Genomic DNA, 24069 nt, shown 5'->3' with positions numbered 1-24069 from the left:
CGGCCACTCAGCCCATCGGGGCCTGGAGAATCGCCGGGGGGGGGGGGGGCAGGGGCGCTCAATGGCCCCCGACCGGTGCGGCAGGAATCCCGCGGGTGCCCGGGAATCAGCGGGGGAGAATCAGGAAGCTGGCGGCGGGGGGGTGATTCTCGCGACCCATGGGGATTCTCCAACCCCGCGCCGGGTCGGAGAATCCCGACCTCAGACTTCCGGGAGAGAGAGTGAAGTCTGGAGTAGAGTGCATAGGAGAGATCCAGAGAGGATAGAGTACAGTTAGAGTTCGAGTGTAGAGACCAGGGTTAGTAGAGTATAGATTACTATAATTATCGTTTACTATAGGAGTTAAGTGGTCGAGCTTAATTTAAGTAGTGTAAATAAATGTTAGCTTAGCTTCTGTGGTCTTTGTGAACACTACGACGCCCATCCTGAAAACAGCATCACATTGAACACCACTGACTATTGCCTCAGTTGAATGATTTCAACCAAAACCAGGGTGTAAAAATCAGGCTGCGCCGGTTTCTGAGCAGTGTGCTCTCGAACACAGAGGCTGTCCTGAAACTGGTTTTCGGTCCTAAGTTTCTTCCAGGACAAGCTTCCTGCCACTTTCACCCCACCTTCGACAGGCAGCTCTAATCTACAGGAAGAGTTCTCTTCAGGCCTCTGAAAATGTCCTTGGGAAAGCTCCATAGAACCTTCGGCACAGCCAATTCGGTCCATCATTCGGTGTTTTCGCGTCTCCTCTCACATCAGCCCACCCGATCTACATATCCACTATTCTTTTCCCCCTTGTGTTATTTTTCCATCGAACTTCCCCTTAAATGTGCCACAGTTTGTTTCACAATGTTCATTTTAGACTAAGAATGTGGCTCCGATATATACCCGAGTTTATGAATCTAATGATGACATTGGTTTCAGTATCTCAATGTGAAAGCACCCACAAAATTAGGCGGCGGTGGGTGACGCAGTGATGCTGTCACTGGACTAGTAATCCAGAGATGCACGGCACTACTCTGGGAAACTGGGTTCGAATCCCACCACAGCAGATGGTGAAATCTGAATTTTAAAAAATAGAATAAATCTGGAGTTAAAAGTCTAACGATGACCATGAAACCATTGTCGATTGGCGTAAAATCCTATCTGGTTCAATAATGTCCTTTCGGGAAGGAGATCTGCCGTCCTTACCCGGTCTGGCCTACACGTGACTCCAGACCCACAGCAATGCGGTTCGCTCCTAAGTGCTGTCTGAAATGGCCACTCAGTTCAAGGGCAATCATGGATGGGCAATAAACCCGGCCCAGCCAGTAATGCCCACATCCTATGAATTAATAAAACTCGCGGTAAAACTAGTGATGGCTTTGTCCAGGAACGTCTCAGGGTACAAATTGTCTCTCACCATCTAGTTTTAATTCCCCCGCTTGCTTTCCCTTCCAGATCTGTTGCCGAAGCATTGAAAATGGGCGGGAATGTGGAACCCGAATATTTTGACCAGGTGACGGTCTACTTTAGTGACATTGTTGGCTTCACAACCATATCAGCGTTGAGTGAGCCTATACAGGTCATTGACCTCTTGAATGACCTCTACACTTTGTTCGATGCTGTTTTAGGCAATCATGATGTTTACAAGGTGAGGATTCATTTAGCCACAGTCTATATGTGAATGTCAATGTGGTAACGGATCACAGATTAAAGTCAGTCCTTTCTCCTGTAGGGACTGAGTCGTAGCTCTAATAACCACTGTTAACACGCGTACACTTGCTTTAAGTCAACAGGTTCATGGGGTGGGATTTTACATACCCCTGCGGCGTGTTTTGTGGTGATTTGTGATTTTCCACACCCCGGCGGCGGAATGTTCCGGCCTCACTGCTATCAATGGAGTTTCCTGCTGTTTGCACCTTCTGCCGCCGGGGAGTCCATTGGCGAGACCGGAAGGTTCCGCTGGTGGGAATGGCCGCAAAAGTCCGCCGATGGAGTGCAAGGTCCACTTTAGGCCCGTCAGCAGAGGCTCTATGTTGATACTCCCAGTGCAGTATTGAGGAGGTGTAGTACTGTCAGAAGCATCATCTTCTGGATGAGTCATTAAACCAAGACCCAGCCACCCTCTCAGATGTATGCCAACCATTTCCAGTTGCTATTTTGAAAGAGCGAAGGGTGTTCTTCCCCAGTAACCTGGCCGATATTTATTCCTTAACAAACACCACTAAAATCTATGTTTCATGCATTACATTAATGGCTACAATTCCAAAGTCCTTCATTTGGAGTCATTGAGCAGAGAAAAGGCCCTTTGGCCCATCACATCTGTGTCTGTCAAAAACAACCACCTAACTATTCCAATCCTATTTTCCAGCACTTGGCCCATAGCCATGTTTGCCTTGGCATCATCACAAGTGCACATCTAAATAATACTTCTTAAATGTTATGAGAGTCTCTGCTGCCACCACCCTTTTAGGCAGCGAGTTCCAGTCCCCCACCTCCCTCTGGGTTAAACAGTTTTTCCTCACCTCTCCTCTAAATCGCCTGCCCTTACCGAAAATCTGTGCTCCCTGATTATTGATCATTCCGCCAAGGGGAAAAGTTTCTTCCTGTCAACTCTATCTATGCCCCTCAGAATTTTATACATCTCAATCATGTCCCCCCCCAGTCTCCTCTGCTCCAGGGAAAACAACCCCAGTTTATCCAATCTCTCTTCATAACTAAAACTCTCCGACCCAGACAACATCCTGGTAAATCTCCTCTGCACCTTTCCAGTGCTGTAAAGTGCTTTGGGACATTCTAAGAGTGTGAAAGATTGCAACAAGAATGTATGTTTTCCTTCTTTAAGCTTTTCACGGGATTGGTCCATTGTCTCCCCCAAGCCCTTTCGACCCACTAACTTTTGCCACAGATTCTAAAGTCACGGGAAAGTGTATTTCTAAATTTATCAATCAGCTTGAAGGGCACTACTTCAGCTTTCTCACCTTGAGTGAAGAAAGCAAATCCCTAACTGCTTAAGCCTCTTCATAGTTTCAGCCTACAGCTCCCTGGTAACAACCTAGCAAAACCTGGACTGCAACTTTTCCATTGCTGTCATATCTTTCCTGAAGGCATTGCTTCCTTGCTAAGGACATTGCTGCGGGGACATCTTAACATCTCATCTATTCCTCACGCCTGATTCTTGATGCCGAGTGTCAGTGTTAATCAGCTGTGGTGAGCATTACACTCAATCTGAAGCTGACCTCAGCTCAAGTCCAGCAAGGGTTGGTGGATAATGATCAGGAATGGGAGGTCTTCCCAAATATTTTGCTCTCTGGCCTAATTAGAGGCACCAAAGTCAATTGTAGAGATCAGATAACTCAGCAAAGGCGAGAGAGTGAACCTTGGGTCTAGAAACATAGAAAGATTCTATGGTAAGGAAGGTAAGGGGCAGCACGGTAGCATGGTGGTTAGCATAAGTGCTTTACAGCTCCAGGGTCCCAGGTTCAATTCCCGGCTGGGTCACTGTCTGTGCGGAGTCTGCACGTCCTCCCCGTGTGTGCGTGGGTTTCCTCCGGGTGCTCCGGTTTCCTCCCACAGTCCAAAGATGTGCGGGGTTAGGTGGATTGGCCATGATAAATTGCCCATAGTGTCCTAAAAAAAGTAAGGTGGTGGTGGGGGGGTTGTTGCGTTACGGGTATATGGTGGATTCGTGGGTTTGAGTAGGGTGATCATTGCTCGGCACAACATCGAGGGCCGAAGGGCCTGTTCCGTGCTGTACTGTTCTATATCTATATCTATATCTAGATTGAAACATGTGCAGTACAGAAGGAGGCCATTTGCCACATCGACATAGAAACATAGAACTTGGAAACAGGTGTAAGACCTTCAAACCTGCTCCATCATTTGATAAAATCATGGCTGATCCAGGCTCAAACATCTTCAGCTGCTTCATCAATGACCTTCCCTTTATCATAAGGTTAGATGTGGGGATGTTCGCTGATGATTGTACAATGTTCAGCACCATTCGCCACTCCTCAGACACTGAAGCAGCCACGTGTAAATGCAGCAAGACCTGGATAATATCCGGGTTTGGGCTGACAAGTGGGAAGTGACATCCGCATTGCACAAGTGCCAGGCAATGACCATCTCCTACAAGAGAGGATCTAAGCATCACCTCTTGACATTCATTGGCATTAACATCGCTGAATCCCCCATCATCAACATCCTGGTGTTACCATTGACCATAAACTGAACTGGACTAGCCATATTACTACCGAGGCTAAAAGAGCAGGTTAAAGGCCGGGAATCCTACAGCGAGTAACTCACGTCCAGACCCCCCCCCCCCCCACCCAAAGCCTGCCTGCCATCTACAAGGCACAAGTCAGGAGTGTGATGGAATATTCTCTATTTGCCTAGATGAGTGCAGCTCCAACAACACTCAGGAAGCTCGACACCATCTGGCATTAGGTTCCAGATGCCCACCATTCTCTGGGTGAAAAACATATCCTTCAAGTCCTTCGACCAGTTCTTTGGCCATTGACCTCCCTGCAAAGTGGAAAAGGTCCTTCCTATGCACTCCACCTTGGCTGCTCATCATTTTATATCTCTCAATTAGTCATCAGCTCCAGAAGATTGTGAGGACTGAGCCACAATTCCCTTTGATTCCTTCAGGTTGAAACCATTGGTGATGCCTACATGGTGGCGTCTGGCCTCCCAAAGAGAAATGGCAATAAGCACGCTGCAGAGATCGCCAACATGTCCCTGGATATTCTCAGCTCAGTCGGCACCTTCAAAATGAGACACATGCCCGATGTCCCCATCAAGATAAGAATCGGGATGCATTCAGGTGAGAGCCTTGGGGCGGAGGTATTGACACATTCTGAGTTACCCCTTTTTGAAGTGAATGAGCTGCTGGGAGAGATTTTGACACTGTTGAATTTAGGAATCCCAGTAGAAGCGAATCGAACGCGAATCATCATCAATGTTGATTTGTGCCCCCTCTCCCAACTCCAACTTCTGCTTAGGTTTCCATCGGGGGGGGGGGGGGGGAAATGAAGTGGGAGTCTCACCCACTCCTTTCCCACCCTGTTCTGATGGGCTGCACACAATAAGGATATGCACTCCTCAGCCTGTGCGGTTCCCTGCAAACATTTAATTAATTAATTGAGTTCCAGGGACAGCAAGGTGGCACAGTGGTTAGCACTGCTGCCTCATGAGGCTGAGGACCCGGGTTCGGTCCCAACCCCGGATCACTGTCCCGTGTGGAGTTTGCACATTCTCCCCGTGTCGGAAAATGAAAAAATTTAACGAAAATCGCTTATTGTCACAAGTTGGATTTAAATGAAGCTACTGTGGAAAGCCCCTCGTCGCCACATTCCGGCGCCTGTTCGGGGAGGCTGGTACGGGAATTGAACCCGAGCTGCTGGCCTTGGTCTGCTTTACAAGCCAGCTGTTTAGCCCACTGTGCTAAACCAGCCCCTCATGTGTCTGCATGGGTTTCCTCCAGGTGCTGTGCTTTCCTTCCACAAGTCCCGAAAGACGTACTTGTTAGGTGAATTGGACATTCTGAATTCTCCCTCTGTGTACCTGAACAGGCGCCGGAATGTGGCGACTTGGGGATTTTCACAGTAACCTCATTGCAGTGTATAAGTCAACTTGTGACAATAAAGATTATTATTATTATTAATCTATCGCTCTCTGTCAGGAATGTACTCAAAGACTGAACATCCACAGGCCCTCTGGCCTTGAGAAGGCCAGGGCTGTGGGGCAGCATTATTAGCTTTCCTTCTGGGAGTTGGATCGAGAGCCCATTGATGTAATATCTCAGAGATCCAGGAGGGGGCAGTATTTCTCCTCCGAACTCGACAAGGAAAACTTGAGCCTGTCTTGGCCTTCCCTCAAACCCACCCACCTGTGGGCAAACTTTCCTTTGTCCCCCACCACTTCCGTACACTTGCGATCCGTGGATGCCAATGGTACTGCCTGAATTCTCACTCCTGCCCACCTGCCAGCCGCTGATTCCCGCTGAGTTCAGGTTGGAGTCCAGGGGTGTAGTTTATCGGCCGCGTCCTGCCGGAATCGGGGCGATAGGCAGCCGGTAGATCTCGGGCACGGCGCGGCCCAGTCTCGGACAGTTAAGTGAGTTTAAAAACCCCCTTTGCCGTGCTGACGCTGGATTGAATAGCCAGTTGGCATCTACCAGACTCGCCGAGGAGACGCCAGCCGAGTGCTGATTAGGACCGGTCGGTCCCCCCAAACAGGGACGAGGCGTATGGCACTTGGGGCGGGGGAGGGTTTCCCAGGTGGTCGGCCACTGGCCAGGCTGGCACCCTGGCACTGCAACCTGGGCACCCTGCCTGTGCTGGGGATCGGGGGCCTTGAGTTGCCCTGACGGTATGTGATAGGGGGCGGCTTGGTTCGAGGGGCCCCCCAACAAGTGAGTTTCAGCTTGGGGGTCACTCAAGAGGTCGGGGCGCCATTTTAAAAATGGCATCCCGATCTCTTCCTGTATTGAGGAGCTCCGCTCGCCAGATCTCCTTAGTGCAGGAAATGGCATGAGTGCAGCCTTGGTGGGCATTGCCTACTGGGGCCCCGCTTCTAGATAGCGGGGTCCCACTAATCCCACCCAGAGCGCACTCAGACGGTTTTTGGTTAGATCGCGCCCTGGGGTTGGATATGGAAATGAGGACTCGGAGTTAAAACCTCTCCCTGGCCTTGGCAAGGGAGTCTGTAGCCTGACCTGACCGCACGCACGGAATGATCCTGTCCCGACTTAAAATGGAGACTCATAATCGACACAACATCGAGGGCCGAAGGGCCTGTTCTGTGCTGTACTGTTCTATAACTCAAACGTGGGCTGATTTTCCAGCCCTTCCCACTGGCCGGGTCTTCCAGTCTCACTGTGGCAGCTTCCCCGGCAGCCGGGGAGCAACGCAAATGGCTATTGACTTCGGTAAGACGGGACGATCTTGCCACGGCCAATGGCAAGAACTTCCGCTGCCGGAAAACCACCGCAGGGAGGCCGGAAAATCCCATGATGCTATTTTGGGAGCCCCCCCTGGTGTCCTGGCCAATATTTATCCCCCAAATCAACCCCCCCCAAATTATGATATTAAAATGATGGGCCAAGGAACATGTTTGCTTCTCAAGGCCATCAAACCTTGTCATTGTGTGCTCCCCCCCCCCCCCCCCCCCCCCCACAGCTCATTCATAATACTGTTCCATGGTGATGATGACAGCTTTGACCCTCTCCCCTTCTCGCCTCCCTCACAGGGCCCTGTGTGGCTGGAGTTGTGGGACTCACTATGCCCAGATACTGTCTCTTTGGAGATACGATTAACACAGCTTCACGCATGGAATCCACAAGCCTGCGTGAGTATCACTGGGTCGGATATTGACCGAAGCTCCAGGCAGCGAGGGAGGGGAGGATTTTACTGTGATTATTGTTCTGATGTTGAACATGGTCTCCACCCATTTCAATGGACACAGGCTTGCTTTTTCGTTCCTACCTTCAGCATTATGGAGTGATACATAGAGAAGGAGGCCATTCAGCCTGTGCTTTTTGAAAAACTATCCAACTAATCCCCCCCCCCCCCCCCCCCCCAAACTCGGCTGGAATTCTCTGGCCATTCTTTGTCACATTTCCCCTGTTGGCCCTCATCTCTCACAGCCCCTCAACCCCCCCCCCTCCCCCCACCAACTCCTTATGGCCCCTCTATGCCAATTAATTCCCCCACCCATCCTCTAAACCCTAATATGTCCTTTATGGCCTCTCCATAGCAACCCAAAACCACCACCCACCCATCCTCTATGTTCCCCCATATCCCATGGACCCTTATAACTCCATGCTACCTCCATAGCCACTCATCCAGTATCCAGCATGGGCAGACCTCAGGAGCCATATGGAGATGAAAAAAATTAACTTCTGGACCATCTGTCACAGCTCTCACTCATATAGACATGATCGCAATCAAGCAAATTCAGAGCTTTAAAAAATGATCTTCAAATTGTTATTCTCTTATAAAAACAAACAAACTTGTATTTAATCCCCACATCAAAACAGCCAATTCATTAATAGTTTACTTCAACACTCAATCAAACTGTTGACTCAGAACCGCTCTGCTGTGATAATTGTGACATTTGAAACTCAGCCAAGCATTCATAATGACATAACCACACCCCTTGGAAAAAGTCAATAAAGAACTCCATTGAAACTGTACAGGCAGGTGGCAATGTTTTTCCTCACCTATACCAGATGGCCTGTCAAACAACACAATCCAGCAGATGGACTTCAGACCTTATCGGCCCTTCAAGAGTATATTCCATCAATTTGTGACTCACACCTTGTAGATTAAGGCATTTGGAGCAGCCAAAATGGGGTCTGTTTGAGCTCAGTGCTAAGTTCAAATAGCTCCACTGAGTTTGCGTTTCCCTCCTGTGTGATTTACACATGATCCCCTTCGCCCACCATTGATCTGGTGTTCTGCACAGTCTTCCCAACTCTATGAAAATTCAGCTCTTAGAGAGAATTGAGCACCTGCAGCCTGTTCTTGTGAACTGAATTAATTCCCTCGACTGTAACTAATGGTGCTTCGAGGCCATTGGGAGTGTGTGGAGACCATTATGGCGACATCATTGTGAGTATGTCACGAAGGTTGCTTCATGTGGCTAGGGGCTAGTCACTAGACATTTGGAAATGCAATTGTAAAGGTGGGTAATGAGGGAGTGCTGCGTCCTCTCAGAGGTACAGATATTAAACTGAAGTCCTGTCAAGTCCTTGGGAAAGGATCCCACAGCACTATTTCAGAGATGAGACAGGCAATTCTCCTGGGGTCCTGGTCCACATTTATCCTTCCACCAATACCACTAAAACAGAGGCCGGGATTCTCCAGGGGGTGGCACAGTGGTTAGCACTGCTGCCTCACAGCGCCAGGGACCCAGGTTTGATTCCGACCGTGGGTCTATGCCTGTGTGGAGTTTGCACTTTCTCCCCGTGTCGGCGCGGGTTTCCTCCGGGTGCTCCGGTTCCCTCCCACAGTCTGGAATGGGTCTGGAATGCACTGCCGGGGTTAGCAGTGCAGTGGTTAGCACTGCTGCCTCACAGCTCCAGGGTCCCGGGTTCAATTCCAGCCTCGAATGACTGTCCGTGCAGAGTCTGTACGTTCTCCCCGTGTCTGCGTGGGTTTCCTCCGGGTGCTCCGGTTTCCTCCCACAGTCCAAAGATGTGCAGGTTAGGTAGATAGGCCATGATAAATTGCCCATTGGTGTCTAAAGGTGATGTGGAGTTCCGGGGATAGGCTGGGAGAGTGGGCCGAGGGTACTGTTTTAGAGGGTTGGTGCAGACCCAATGGGCTAAATGGCCTCCTTCTGCACTGTGGGGATTCTGTGATTCTACGAGGAGGGCTAGCTGCCAGCAGAGAGAACCCCGATAGCCTGGCCAATTGGGTGTTGGGCCACAAATGGGTTTCATGTCGGTCGTAAAACCCATTGCCAGTCGCCCCACCAGCCCAACAAGCTTCACGACATCCCTGACAAGGTTCCCGCATAGATGCGGCAGGAATATGAAATAGCTCATGTGAGCTGTTTTAAATCTAACTTAACCGCAGGACGCGCGATTCACCTGAATCCTGGGACGCTCCAGCCGGGAATCTCACTGACGTGAATTGGAGCAAGTCCAGAGAAACAGGGAGCTGGCGGCTTGCAGTCCGAGCGGTGGCAAGGGGTGGGGGGGGGGGGAGGGGGGAAGTAGCCTCCCTACAAATGCCTCCAGAGTGCCAAGGGGAGTCCTTAGTGGAAGGTGGAGGGTCAGGGTTCTTGTGCTGAGCTGGAGGGGCTCAGGTTGGGGGTCATTTTCTGGGGTGGGGGCTGTTTCACTTCTCTTCCCATCTGTAGCCTTCAAATTATTTGAACAGTCTGTTGGCATTTCAAAAATACAGTTCAATGATAATAATGTGAAAATATTCCCATCTGTACTCCAAAATCCTTTAAACAGTCGTCAGTGTGCCAAGTTCTAATATATGAGACGAAAGGGAAAAAGCTGAAAAATCTCAGCAAGTCTGGCAGCATCTGTAGGGAGAGAAAAGAGCTAACGTTTCGAGTCCGATGACTCTTTGTCAAAGAGTCATCGGACTCGAACGTTAGCTCTTTTCTCTCCCTACAGATGCTGCCAGACTTGCTGAGATTTTCCAGCATCTTCCCTTTTGATTCAGATTCCAGCATCCGCAGTAATTTGCTTTTATCTAATATATGAGCGATGGAGATAAACGTATTCCCTTTAATGTGGTGGAAACATTTGATGCGTTTTTCTCACAGTCAGTTCCATTGTGCTTTAATTTTTTCTAGCCTGTTTGCATGCCTACAAGCCTTAAACCTTAGAACTGCATTGTTTGCATTGAATTTCACAGACTATTCCCTTTTGCAAGATTTCCGATTGACCGGTCTGGGCAGTTTCAAAGGGAAGATGCAGATTGTTTATTTAGAGATCTGCAGGAATCCATTAACTCAGAGGAGCAGCTGTTTTTTTAACCGCATTTTTAAAAAGAGCACCTAGAAGCTCTTGAGAGGGGGGGGGGGGGGGTGAGGGTGAAGGCTGAAAGGGAGGTAGGAGTTTGAAGGGGGGCAGTTGGGCTGAAGGTGGCCAAACACGGACGGCCGTTGCTAGTGATCCGGCAGGTGGGAGGAAGACGTTGGCCAGCGATCTGGGGGGCTGTAGCACCACTCTCAGATTGGAGAGCGGGGTGCCCTTTAGACAGGGCACCCTGGGCAGCATGGTGGCGCAGTGGGTAGCACTGCAGCCTCACGGCGCTGAGGTCCCAGGTTCAATCCCGGCTCTGGGTCACTGTCCGTGTGGAGTTTGCACATTCATCCCGTGTCTGTGTGGGTTTCACCCCCACAACCCAAAGATGTGTAGGGGAGGTGGATTGGCCACGCTAAATTGCCCCTTAATTGGAAAAATGAATTGGCTACTCTAAAGTTTTAGAAAAAAAAAGAAAGGGCACCCTGGTCTCTGAGGAGCGAGACCTGTCGGAAAGAGATTAATTCTCACCCCTCTCAGGTCCAGTGAGAACCCCAGTGTGCCAATGAATGGCAATGAAAACCTGATTGAGGGAAGCATTTTTCTAAGTGCCATTGATTGGCAGGTCGGGGTCACTCCTAGCGCCAGCAGGAATCACTCCGGTATTCCCGCTAGTGGGAGCACTCCGTGTCCAATTAAGAGAATTGTGTCCAGAGTGCCTGGTCATTTATCTAATTTCCCTCTGTGGAATCTTTCTCTGTACAAATTGACGGCCACATTTTGCTACATTACAACAGTAACGATATTACAAACAGTACTTCAGTGTCCGCCCTGAGTTTGTGGAAGGCGTTATTTAAATGCAAGTTCTTTCTTTCCAAGCAGCCTGACTAACGGCTGATACAAAGCGAGGAGGGTACATCTTGTTCCTTATTTAATTGTCCGTTTCTGGATTCCAGCTTATCGAATTCATGTCAATCAGAGCACAACAAAAATCCTCCACAGTTTGAATGAAGGCTATCGAATACAAGTCCGAGGGAAAACCGAATTGAAGGTGAGAAACCCACCAGGGCAACTAATACTAATAGACATGCTGTTAGGTAATTTGGACATCTGAATTCTCTCTGTGTACCCGAACAGGTGCCTGAATGTGGTGACTAGGGGATTTTCACAGTAACTTCATTGCAATGTTAATGTAAGCCTACTTGTGACATTAAAGATTATTATAATATATAATAATAATAGTATTTATTAGTGTCGCAAGTAGGCTTACATTAACACAATGAAGTTACTGCGAAAATCCCCTAGTCGCCACATTCAGGCACCTGTTCGGGTACACTGAGGGAGAATTCAGAATGTCCAATTCATCTAACAAGCACGTCTTTTGGGACTTGTGGGAGGAAACCAGAGCACCCGGAGGAAACCCACGCAGACAGGGGCAGAATTCTTTATGTAATAATAAATTAAAATAAATCAAAGGTAATCAGCATAAAATTGAGTAGATTTTATCTATTTGGATTAAGCAGCATGAACGACATGATGTAAAATTTGGCGAGCATCATTGGCGGGCGGCAGACAGCTCTTCGCCCTTGTAAGCTGCACAGGGGAGGGGCAATAGGCATAGAAATGGAGTAGTTATAAATTGTGAGGGGAATGGATAGATGTTTCTGTGGCCGCAAAAGAGACTCCAGGATGGTATGTTGCCTCCCTGGTGCCAGGGTCAAGGATGTCTCAGAGCGGTTGAAGGACATTCTGAAGAGGGAGGGTGGTACACATTGGTACAAATGACATAGGAAAAAAAATGGGATGAGGTCCTAAAAGCAGAATATAAGGAGCTAGGAGGCAAATTGAAAAGTAGAACCTCAAAGATAGTTATCTCAGGATTACTACCAGTGCCATGTGCTAGTCAGAGTAAAGACAGTAGGATATATAGGATGAATATGTGGCTACAAAGATGGTGTGAGAGGGAGGGTTTCAGATTCTAGGGGCATTGGGACCGATTCTGGGGGAGGTGGGACCAGTACAAACTGGACGGGTTACACCTGGGCAGGACTGGAACTGATGTCCTTGGGGAGTGGGGTCGGTGTGTCTCAAGTCTCTTCACTGTCGTTTCTTCATCTCAGATGAGGACTGCCAGAGTGATCTCTACTCTGCATAGCTCCGTGACCTCCGCCAGCACCTTCATCCTCTGAGATCTCCAGGTTCCTCCAAATCCAGCCTCTTGTGTAACTCCTCACTCCCTTTCTCCCACCAATGCTGGTTGGGCCTTCAACCATCTTGTCCTTTAGCTCTGGAAGTCCTTAGCTAAACCTCCCCAGTTCTCCATCTCTCTTCCATTTAAAGGCTTCTTAGAACCTACCTCTTAGACCAAGGATTTAATCACCTCGCCCAGTGTCTCATTTTTCTGCCCAGAGCCAATTTCTGGATGATTACACTCCTGTAAACTACCTTAATATGTTTTTCTATGGCAAGAAGTCTTACAACACCAGGTTAAAGTCCAACAGGTTTGTTTCAAACACAAGCTTTCGGAGCACTGCTCCTTCCTCATTCACCTGAGGAAGGAGCTGTGCTCCAAAAGCTCGTGTTTGAAACAAACCTGTTGGACTTTAACCTGGTGTTGTAAGACTTCTTACTGCGCTCACCCCAGTCCAACGCCGGCATCTCCACATCATGTTTTTCTATGTTAAAGGTGTTATTTTAATGCAAGACTTGTTTTTGGAGCAGTGCTGGAATATAAAATGCCCTTTGTTGATTCTTGTTTATCTGTTTATTCGTGTACATCTATTCTTGTGCTGATAACGAGCCGGAGGAAAATATGGACCCTTGTTCTTCATGTTTCAGGGCAAAGGCATAGAAGAAACCTATTGGCTTGTCGGAAAAGATGGCTTTACTGCCCCCTTACCTGAGCCGCCGTCAATCAAACCTGGGTAAGGGCATCTCATCAACGGGTTAAGCGATAACTATCTGTGAGGAAGGCCAATTGAAAAGGAGAATGGCCTATTGTTCCAATATGAACCAGGCAGATTGTTGGTTATCATGGTGTTGTCGAATAAGGATCCGAGGAATCTTTCAGACTCGGTCCCTCCTCTCATCCGTGCAAAGGCTCTCAATCCAGTTTCCTATCCCAACGGCAGTCTTTGAGTTTGATGATCATTGTTGAAGCCAGATGCTTCTGAATTCATTGGATGTCACTGGGACAGCGTGTCCACATCCTTCCCTCTCCTGCCGAAAACAATGGGAACAGATATCCCAAACATGGGCATCGCTCTCGCCCTGAGGCTTTGGAGGATGAAAGGAGGAGAGAGGATCCCTCATCCTGTTAGCCTGTGAGGGGCATAATGGTTAATGGGCTAGAACAGGAATTCGGTTGTGAAATTCTGTCGTCTCATAGAAACATCACCATAGAATTTACAGTGCAAAGGAGGCCATTCGGCACATCGGGTCTACACTGGCCCCTGAACGAGCACCCTACCTAAGCCCATATCTCCACCCTATCCCCGTAACCCAGCAACCCCACCTAACATTTGGACACCACGGGGAAATTTAGCGTGACCAATCCACCTAACCAATCTTTGGACTGTGGGAGGAAACCGGAGCACCCGGAGGAAACCCACGCAGACACAGAGAGAACGTGCAGACACTGCACAGACAGTGACCCAAGCCGGGAATCGAACCCGGGTCCCTGGTGCTGTGAAGCAACAGTGCTGACCACTATGCAGCCGTGTCACCCACGGTCGCCAGTCCTGATGGGACTGGACAGGCTAGATGCTGGAAGAATGTGCCCGATGTTGGGGATGTCCAGAACCAGGGGTCACAGCCTAAGAATAAGGGGTCAGCCATTCAGGACTGAGATGAGGAAGAACTTCTTCTCTCAGAGAGTTGTGAACTTGTGGAATTCTCGACCACAGAAAGCTGTTGAGGCCAGTTTGTTGGATATATTCAAGAGAGAGCTGGACGTGGCCCTTGTGGCTAAAGGGATCAAGGGGTATGGAGAGAAAGCGGGAGTGGGATACTGAATTTGCATGATCGTATTGAATGGCGGTGCAGGCTCGAAGGGCTGAATGGCCTCCTCCTGCACCTATTTTCTATGTTTCTATGTAGGTTTGTTTGGGCTACAGTTGAAAAGAATCTGAGAAACCTGTAGCCTCCCCTCTGAAAGGATACGGTGTGAAGACATGTGAGGCGATTAATTTCTGAAAAGTGGTCATCATCTCAATATGCACTGACGATGTCCTAAATGCCCAGGCAATGACTGAGAGAGGAAGGAAGCGGAGTTATGGAGTAATTGTAATGTCACCATCCTGCCAGCAGCAGCAGTCTCTCGAAGCAAGGAGTACGTTTGCCACTGAGTACGGTCAGTGGCAGGGGCTTGCACCTGGAGGCTGTTGCACCTGCAGCTACCACATGCTGCTGGCCAAGGCACTCTCCCACTCTTACTGTTTGGGCCACATCGTGGGGGCACCTTACTTGGCCATCAAGTCTTGCAGTGGGATTCACACTAGGAGCTACTGGATCAGAGACAGGGGCGCTACCCCAATGCGGCATTAGACACCCCGTCCTGTTGGAAATCTGATAGGTCTCGGAGTCTCTTCATTGAGTGGGACGGCAGACTGAGTGCATCATATATGCTGGTGGGAGGGTGGGGGGTGGAGGGGAGGGGGGGTGGGTTGAAGGGATAGGTGGGGTCGGTGCTTAATGCAGGTCAAACAGAGGATGAATGCATCAAAGCAAGCCATTGGAAGAGATGTCCTAAAGAGCATTTCAGACAGAGAGTATGAAGGATGCGGTCAGTTATTGTGGATGCGACTTAAAGACGAGAGTGAATGAAGAGCTGCTTTCACTGAGAGCATTTAACATCTTGATGTTGTGGACGGCCTTAATGTTTCTGAAGCCACATTAGTAATGGGACCACACGTACAGAGCAAAATTAAGTCTACAGAGCAAGGCAAAGGACAATTTTCATCACAGTGCAAAATGTGTAACTCATTCAATCTTTTACTTTGCAACATGTGCGATACACTGGATTATTGGGGTGGCCATGTGATCCCACACTGCTAGCAAGGAAGCCACATTTGTGCAATGTATACACTGAAGTTAAGGCTTCAACATTGTGGCCCTGATTCACTGACCTGAGATGAGAGGTGTGGTTAGCTGCTGGAAGTGTGGGGTGACCCCCCCATGCTGCATGGGCTTCGAGTTTCACGCTCACTGGGAGAGACTGCGTCCGTCTTGTGGGGGAGGTTAAACAAATAGTGTGCACGATGGACGACTGCCGGGGCCACTCTCGGCTGCTCACTGGCTGCCACCCTCACCTCAAAGGGTTGCGGGGTCAAGTCTCACTCCAAAGGCCTGGACACGTAATCCAGGCTGACACTAAGGGTGCAATACTGCTGCACTGCCGGTGCTGCCAGCTTTCCGATGGCATGTTGACCCGAAGCACCGTTTTCCCTTTCAGGTGGATGAGGAAGATCCCGCGGTATTATTTCAAAGAGGCAAGGCCTCCTTTCCAGAGTCCTGGCCAATATTTCTCACTCAACCAAGATCAATAAAGAAAGGGCAGATTATTTAGTCTTTGCTATTTTGGGGAGGGTGCTATCTGCAAATGTACAATAGTAAAGATTTTATTGGGAGATAAGCTCTTTCGGACATCTTCAGTTACTACACAAACTCAAGTTCTTTCCTTTGTCCTTTTGCTCAAAGTGTTCTCTAGCTGTATCGATTTAGATTATTGACAGTTTTGTGGTTTCATGTTACTAAATGGGGAGAGAGCGGGTAAATGTAGTTGAAATCAACCATGATTGAATGGTGGAGTGGATTCGATGGGCCGAATGGCCTTACTTCCGCTCCTATGTCTTATGGTCTTATGGTCTTACTTTGACAATGTTTTACCAAATCCGATTCTGTCCTCACCTCACACATACATACATTTTGGACTTACCATAGAATCATAGAATCCCTACAGCGCAGAAGGACACCATTTGTCCCATCCTGTCTGCACCGACCCTCTGAAAGAGCACCCTCCCTAGGCCCATACCCCCGCCCCATCCCCTCAACCCCACCTAACCTGCACATCTTTGGATACGAACGGGCAATTCAGCACGGCCGATCCACCTAACCGGCACATCTTTGGACTGTGGGAGAAAACCGGAGCACCCGGAGGAAACCCACGCAGACACGGGGAGAAAGTGCAAACTCCACACAGACAGTCACCCGAGGCCGGAATTGAACCCGGGTCCCTGGAGCTGTGAGGCAGCAGTGCTAACCGCTGTGCCACCGGGCTGCACATGCCGTGCCCAGTGTTAGGAATGGGAAACCTTGTCAGATTGTCCTTGGTCGTGGCCAGGGAATCCAGTTGTAGCAACCCAACTATTGCCTTTGTTGCGACAGGTTAGTTCCACGGAGATTAGGAAATGGACCCAGGGACTTGTCTGTTTTTGTGTTCCTGTTAGCTCCGATCAACACAAGCAGCTTCTTCCTTTTTTGAACCTTTCATTTCTATAGCACCTTTTATGACTTCAAGACGTTCCAAAATATTTTCCAACAATTGATGCACCTTTGAAGTGTAGTCACTGTTGTAATGTAGGAAACACAGCATCCAACTTGCACACAGCAAGATACCACAATCAGCAATGTGTTAATGAGCAGGTTTTTTTTTGTTTTTTTTTAGTTATGTTAGGTGTAGGATAAATATTGTCCAGGACACCAGAGGGAACCGTTCTTCCAAATGGTGCCAATACCTCATCCAAAAGTTAGATTAACAAATGTGACTGTCATTAAAATTCTATCCCATTGACGGTGCCTTGGACAGTGAACACTCTCAACCCGGCATTGGAATGCCAACCTAGTTACGTGCTGAAAACCTGGATTGGGGTTTAAAATGTTGAGACATTGGCAAAGCAGAGCAAGGAAGCCTGGACGTGGCGTTAGATCAGACAGCCTTGCTCACTGCTCTGTTTCACTCACACATGAGTGGAACGTACTGTACAAGAGTCATGGAGCTGTCTAACTATCTTCCGCAGAATTAATGGTCACGGTTTGCAGCTGGACGAAATTGGAAAGGACAGAAGGTTAAAAGCAGAGCAACTCCTTGCGGTGAATGAGTAACTGAGGGAGCATGACGCTGGTACATGTGAACATGGTACATGTGTTCTACATGTGTTCTTTAGTTGGTTTGTGCCGTATTTCTCTTCCTTTTCCTGTGGGCCGTGATGTTTTATGGTGTGATGGTGTTGGTGGCTTCCTCTGGTATTTTCTCTTTGTTTCATGTGAAGTGGGTGTTTTGTATTGATGTGCAAGATTTAGGACTTCTCCCAAAACGCCTGCGTTGTCCTGTAAAAACAATTATCCTCAAAAAAACCCACAACCCCGAAATCAGGCTCTCAGGCAGAACACCAGATTTTGGTGAGGCATCTCAAAGCTTACAGCAGGTCCCACCGCTGCTTTCACACTGAGATACACCTTCCCCAAATCCTGTTGAACTTTTAACTTACCAGAATTTTCTTTGCGGGATGATACAGCTCTGATGGCATGTCCTGAGCATGAAAGAGAATAGTGCTTTGGAGTTATAATACTAACAAACTCTCTCAGGTGCCTACTGTCCAAAGGAAGGACACTCGTCCATTATTTTGCAGGACTGTTACTCTACCTATGGGTGAGTTCTCGCAGCGATGCACCTGGGTCTCATGGTGTTAAAACATGTAATAGCAATAGAAACGGACAAACGAGTGTCATAATGCATCACTAGGTGCGGGAAGAGAATTGGAATTGGAATGATAACACCTTCAAAAGAAATTGTCAATGGGTCTGGGTCCATTTATATAATATATATAATAATAATCTTTATTATTGTCACAAGTAGGCTTACATTAAGACTGTGATGAGACCATCAATTCACTCGGAACACGATTGGAAGTAAACTGTGGTTTTAATAGTCTTACAACTGAGCCTGCCTGCGACCAGAAGAACTGAGGGCAGGCTCACACGGCTGCAGCACTTTATACTTCCGGTAGTGGGAGGGGCCATGGGCGGAGCCAAGGGTGGAGCCCTGTACAAGCTCCTCATCTCCCCCTATGGGCAGAGCCGCGCAACGGCTCACAGACAGAGCCCACAAGGACATAATACAATACAATACAGTGTGAATTACATTCACCACAGACTGCAATGAAATTGCTGTGAAAATTCCCTAGTCGCCACACTCCGGTGCCTGTTCGGGTACACCTAGGGAGAATTCCGAATGTCCAATTCACTTAACAGGCATGTCTTTTGGGTCTTGTGGGAGGAAACCGGAGCACACGGAGGGAGCCCACGCAGACACGGTGAGAACGTGCAGATTCCGCAGAGGCAGTGACCCAAGCCGGGAATCGAACCCGGGTCTGGGAGGTCTAACGTGCATGGCTTGCAGTCTTCAGGGTATTGCTGCAATCATGGCAGTCATACCAATTGAAGCGAATAACTGTGTGTGATACAATAGTGCTTCAGTCATAGCAGTAAGGCCACCAATCCTTCCTGTTGGTGTGTCTGTGAACAATGACCATTTCAAACTCAACATTGCCTCCAGCAGCACTGATCAAAATAGAAATTCCTCCTTATAATGCATTTGTCACTCCATGACCTTGCCTGCGAGCACCCTCCAAACCAAACAGGTCATCACTGTGAATTGTCCTTTGCCTAGTGGTATGTGGCAAAAGGTGTTTGGAGGAGAATTGATCGCGATGTCACAATCGTTGGTTGACTGACAAAAAGTGGCTGCGGCCAGATCCCCTCAGCCGGATGAATTATGATTTATTTTGGTCTTGCATCCCCTCTAAAACACCTTAGGGTAGCCTGAAGTGGTGAAAGAGATTGCAACTGCCCTTATTAATGAATCCGCATTTGTCCAAATGACAATTACCAGATCATCATTCTTAGAACCTTTCCACCTTGGAGGTTAAACACACTGGCCTTGAAATGTTATCATGACAAGCTTTTTTGAACAAGGGTGTATGTAACACTTGCAGTTCTCCTATCCTTTGGCACCACCCTGATATCTAAGCGGGATTGGGAGGTGATGCTCAGTATCTCCGCAATTTTGAGACTTATTTCCCTCGGTATCCTTGTCTAATCCCTCTTCCGTATCAGTGCTTGGCCCAGCTAAAGACAGAGAGGTCAGTGCACTATTGGGGTAATGGGAATCTCAGAGGTTAGTCTGATGGACTGACAGAGTGATCACCCAATCTGCACTTGGTCACCCCCAGTGTGCAGGAGGTGACCTGGGTGAGGCCAATGCAGTGTATTAAATGCAGTAAGAAGTCCAACAGGTTTGTTTCGAATCACTAGCTTTCGGAGCACTGCTCCTTCCTCAGGTGAGCACCCCATTCACCTGAGGAATGAGCAGTGCTCTGAAAGCCAGTGTTTGTAACAAACCTGGACATTAACCTGGTGTTGTAAGACTTCTTACTGTGCTCACCCCAGTCCAACGCCGGCATCTCCACATCACGTCTATTATGAAAATGAAAATCGCTTATTGTCACAAGTAGGCTTCAAATGAATTTACTGTGAAAAGCCCCTAGTCGCCACATTCCGGCGCCTGTTCGGTGAGGCTGTTATGGGAATCGAACCCTGCTGCTGGCCTGCCTTAGTCTGCTTTCAAAGCCAGCGATTTAGCCCTGTGCTAAACAGCCCCAATGAGAATTAAATGGGAAGTGTTGTTTCACCTGGAAGGAGTGTTTAAGGTCCTGATTGGCAAGAAGGGTGGTGGTATCTTTTCCACGTGCATGGGGTGGCGCTTTAGGAAGGGGAGCGGTGGCGAAGGAGTGTTGTGGACGGTACCTTCAGAATGCTGAAATAATAATAATAATCTTTATTGGCACAAGTAGGCTCACATTAACACTGCAATGACGTTACTGTGAAAAGCCCCTAGTCGCCACATTCCGGCGCCTGTTCGGGTACACGGAGGGAGAATTCAGAATGTCCAAAAGGGGTGTGGGGGGGGTGAAGGAAGACATGTTTGGTGGTGGCGTGATGGTAGGGGTTGGCGGAAATAGTGGACGGTGAGCTGTTGAATGCGTGAACATGGGGAGCCCTCTCTGAGAGGGAGGGGAAGGGGTGAAGGTAGAAGTGCAGGGTGGGTGGGGAAGGGGGATTGGATGGACGCAGTCGGGGCCCCCTCAACCATTGCAGAGGGGAGTCTTCAACTGAGGAGAGAAGTGGCACATTTCAGAAGCGCTCATGTGGAAGATAGTTCAGTCGGTACAGAGGCAGTAGCTATTTTCAATCCAGGAATGCCAACTGTGTTTCTCCCACCACAGAGGCTGCCTGGCCTGCTGAGTGTTTCCAGAGTTTGGAGTTTCATTTCTGATTTCCAGCTTCCGCAGTGTTTTGCGTTTGTTTCTTAACATGACTGGCGTTATTTTTTCCTGATTTTCTTCTCTTCTCTTGATTATTTCCGTAGGGAGGACTGGCAGAAGACGGTAATGGAAGAAATTACGGTGATGTTCAAGAACGCAAACAGCAAGGCTGACAAACACAGGGCATGAGGGGGCAGAACAAGGTGTTAAAGTGAGAGCAGTCCTCAGTGGAATCACCTTCACTGTCAAAGCCAAGGGCTTTTTGAAGAAGCTAAGATGAATCTCTTGGAAGCTCATTGCTTTAATGAGATTAAAGCAGATCTCTTTAATTCCGTTCCTCCCAGCACAGCAGAAAGAAGGTCTTCTATTTAAAGGGAAGGGTCACGTGTCCCTTAACAATGCTCCGTGCTACAGGAGAATGGCAGATTGAAGGAGCTTGCTAAGCAGGTTTCAAGACTGGTTAGCGAATTTACTCCACTCTAGTCCTGTATGGATCTCTCTGTTCTCAAACATTTTGCTTGCTGAGTTTAACTTCCTTATTCCGGGAGACTTCCTAATTGCTATGTATCTGCGGATGGTGATCCGTGTTTTGTTTGATACAGTGAGGAGCAGAAGACCATTGAAAAGAAAATGACCACCCGGCCAGGCCTATCAAAGGTTTGGCTGCGTTCTTCCACCGCATAAGGACAAAACGGGATGTTGAAACGTGAAGCTGAGCCGATGGCAAATCCAGCTTGTAGAACGTGGTCCGAACAATGGGGAAACTTTCCTTCCAGCCCCTTCACCCCCCTCCCCCTCAACATCCCCACCCCATTGCTGCCCTAAGGAATGACCCTCAGCAGCATCCAGCAGCGGGGCTGGTTTAGCACATTGGGCTAAATCGCTGGCTTTGAAAGCAGACTAAGGCAGGCCAGCAGCACGGTTCAATTCCTGTACCAGCCTCCCCGAACAGGCGCCGGAATGTGGCGACTAGGGGCTTTTCACAGTAACTTCATTTGAAGCCTACTTGTGACGATAAGCGATTTTCATTTTCATTCAATCTGCTTGGTGTCTTCCTGAGCTTGAAGCTCAGCAAACTGACGGCCGCGTCACAGCACCAGAGGTCGTCGTGGCAGCCGTCTTCAAATTTACCGGAAACTCTGGTTTGCTGAACAGCACAGCAAGGTGAGGTGTAGTGCCCTGCCGTGCCAGGAGGTGGTGGGCTACTGGCGAAACCCCCCCCCCCCCCCCCCCCCCCCCATGTGCTCTGCTCCATCCCCATTAATGATTTACTCAACCGGAAGCCAGGTTGCGGTGGAGGGTGGTGATGAGGTGCCACGGGGGGAGGGTAAATCGGAGGAGTGGCTGACTTCAGACCAGTCCTCTTGATGCCCTCTGACCGGCATTGGCAAGGCAGGCTTGGGGGTGTGAGTGAGAGGGAAGGGGAGTGGGAGGAAAGTGGGGATGGACTATGGTGTTGAGAAACCCTCAATTACGACACAGGAGAGAAAATTGGTAATTCAAAGGCTTTAATTCCCAGACAACCAGACAGCTGCCGAGGAGCGTGCTCACAGCACGCTGCCCACTAATCGTAACCTTATCTACAGTTTCCTGGGGGCGGAGCCAGAGGCGGAGTCCCCCAGGGTTCCAAGCCCGGTCTTAAAGGGGCCATCGCATTAAAGGTAAGGTACAGCTATACAGATATCATTCATCACAGGTGTCGACCCCTTTCCAATTCAGGAATGATGTTTCGCATGAGATGACCTGCTAAATGGAAGGAGAGAAAATGGGGAAGAGAGGTTAAAAGGAAAAACATATGTATATATTTTTAGTCAATAAAGTGCCACCCAGAACGGGTGAGTTTAGTACACCACCTATGAAATTATATGATTTCTTCAGAAGCACATGCACATTTTGAGACCGACCTCACTCAATGTCTAAACTTAATAGGTTATTGAAGAGTTTGAATGTGGAACCAAAATTCAGTAGCAATGGGTCAGTTTGTAATTTCTTTGAATGACTTAGGGCGATATAGACTCTTTACTAAAATCTCTGCAGTCTCCTTTCTATATGGAAGCCTAAAATATGGTCCCACTGTTTCAATGGACGGCCCAGTGGTCAACACTGCTGCCTCATAGCGCTAGGGGCCCAGGTTCGAATCTGGCCGAGGGTAACTAAGTGGAGTTCATCCTGTGTCTGCGTGGATTTCCTCCGGGTGCTCCAGCTTCCTTCCACAGTCCAAAGATGTGCAGGTTAGGTGGATTGGCCACGCTAAATTGCCCCTTAGTGTCCAAAGGTTAGGTGGGGTCATGGGATTACGGAGTTACAGGGATAGGGTGGGGGAATGAGGATGGTGGGCGGCACAGTAGGTTAGCACTGTTTCTTCACAGCACCAGGGTCTCAGGTTCGATTCCGGCTTGGTTCACTGTCTGAGCGGAGTCTGCACGTTCTCCCCGTGTCTGCGAGGGTTTCCTCCGGGTGTTCTATTTCCTCCCACAAGTCCCGAAAGACGTGCTGTTAGGTGAATTGGACATTCTGAATTCTCCCTCAGTGAACCTGAACAGGCGCCGGAATGTGGCGACTAGGGGATTTTGAAAATGAAATGAAATGAAAATCGCTTATTGTCACGAGTAGGCTTCAAATGAAGTTACTGTGAAAAGCCCCTGGTCGCCACATTCCGGCGCCTGTTCGGGAGGCTGGTATGGGATTTTCACAGTAACTTCAATGCAGTGTTAATGTAAGCCTACTTGTGAGAATAATAAAGATTTATTATTATTAGGGTGGTCTTTTGGAGGGTTGGCGCAGACTCAATGGGCCAAATGGCCTCCTTCTGTGCTGTAAGAGTTTTATGATTCGTTACTTAGCTACATATCCACTTATGAAACACTCAATGATCAACGCTGGATTCCAAACCCCCCCCCCCCCCCCCACCATTCCCGGTGGTGTGTTTTCCTATTGCGGAAGTGGATTGCCAATATCTATCGTCAATGTTTTGCGTGGCTGATCGGCCCTGCCATCGGGAAACCCACCAGGAGTTTCCCCCTCGACCACACTGGAGAATCCAGCGAGCGGGAAGGGCCAGAAAACCCCACCCTAATAATCGCTTATTGTCACAGGTAGGCTTCAATGAAGTTACTGTGAAAAGCCCCTAGTCGCCACATTCCGGCGCCTGTTCAGGGAGGCCGGTACAGGAATTGAACCCGCCCTGCTGGTCTTGTTTAGAAGTTTCAGCTGTGGTTTGTAGAACTTCTCAAATCTCTTGAATCTGAGTCAGAAAGTTGTGGGTTTGAGTTCTGCTCCAGA

At 48.8% G+C, this 24069-nt stretch overlaps 1 protein-coding gene across 1 annotated transcript in view; it reads left to right on the top strand.

The window, feature by feature from the left end:
- gucy2f (guanylate cyclase 2F, retinal) overlaps positions 1-22639 on the top strand; it is an 85690-nt gene extending 63051 nt beyond the window's left edge. Inside the window, 6 exon segments of the mRNA XM_038817915.1 lie at positions 1432-1624; positions 4624-4798; positions 7225-7323; positions 11422-11516; positions 13304-13389; positions 20892-22639. Of these exon segments, the coding sequence (XP_038673843.1) occupies positions 1432-1624; positions 4624-4798; positions 7225-7323; positions 11422-11516; positions 13304-13389; positions 20892-20976 (733 nt within the window). The 3' untranslated portion in view covers positions 20977-22639.
- Positions 22640-24069: the final 1430 nt, after the last annotated feature.

Source organism: Scyliorhinus canicula, chromosome 14 (assembly GCF_902713615.1).
Source record: "Scyliorhinus canicula chromosome 14, sScyCan1.1, whole genome shotgun sequence".
NCBI lineage: Eukaryota > Metazoa > Chordata > Chondrichthyes > Carcharhiniformes > Scyliorhinidae > Scyliorhinus > Scyliorhinus canicula.
The sequence above is the reverse complement of the archived record's forward strand: the minus strand, read 5'-3'. Positions and strand labels throughout refer to the sequence as shown.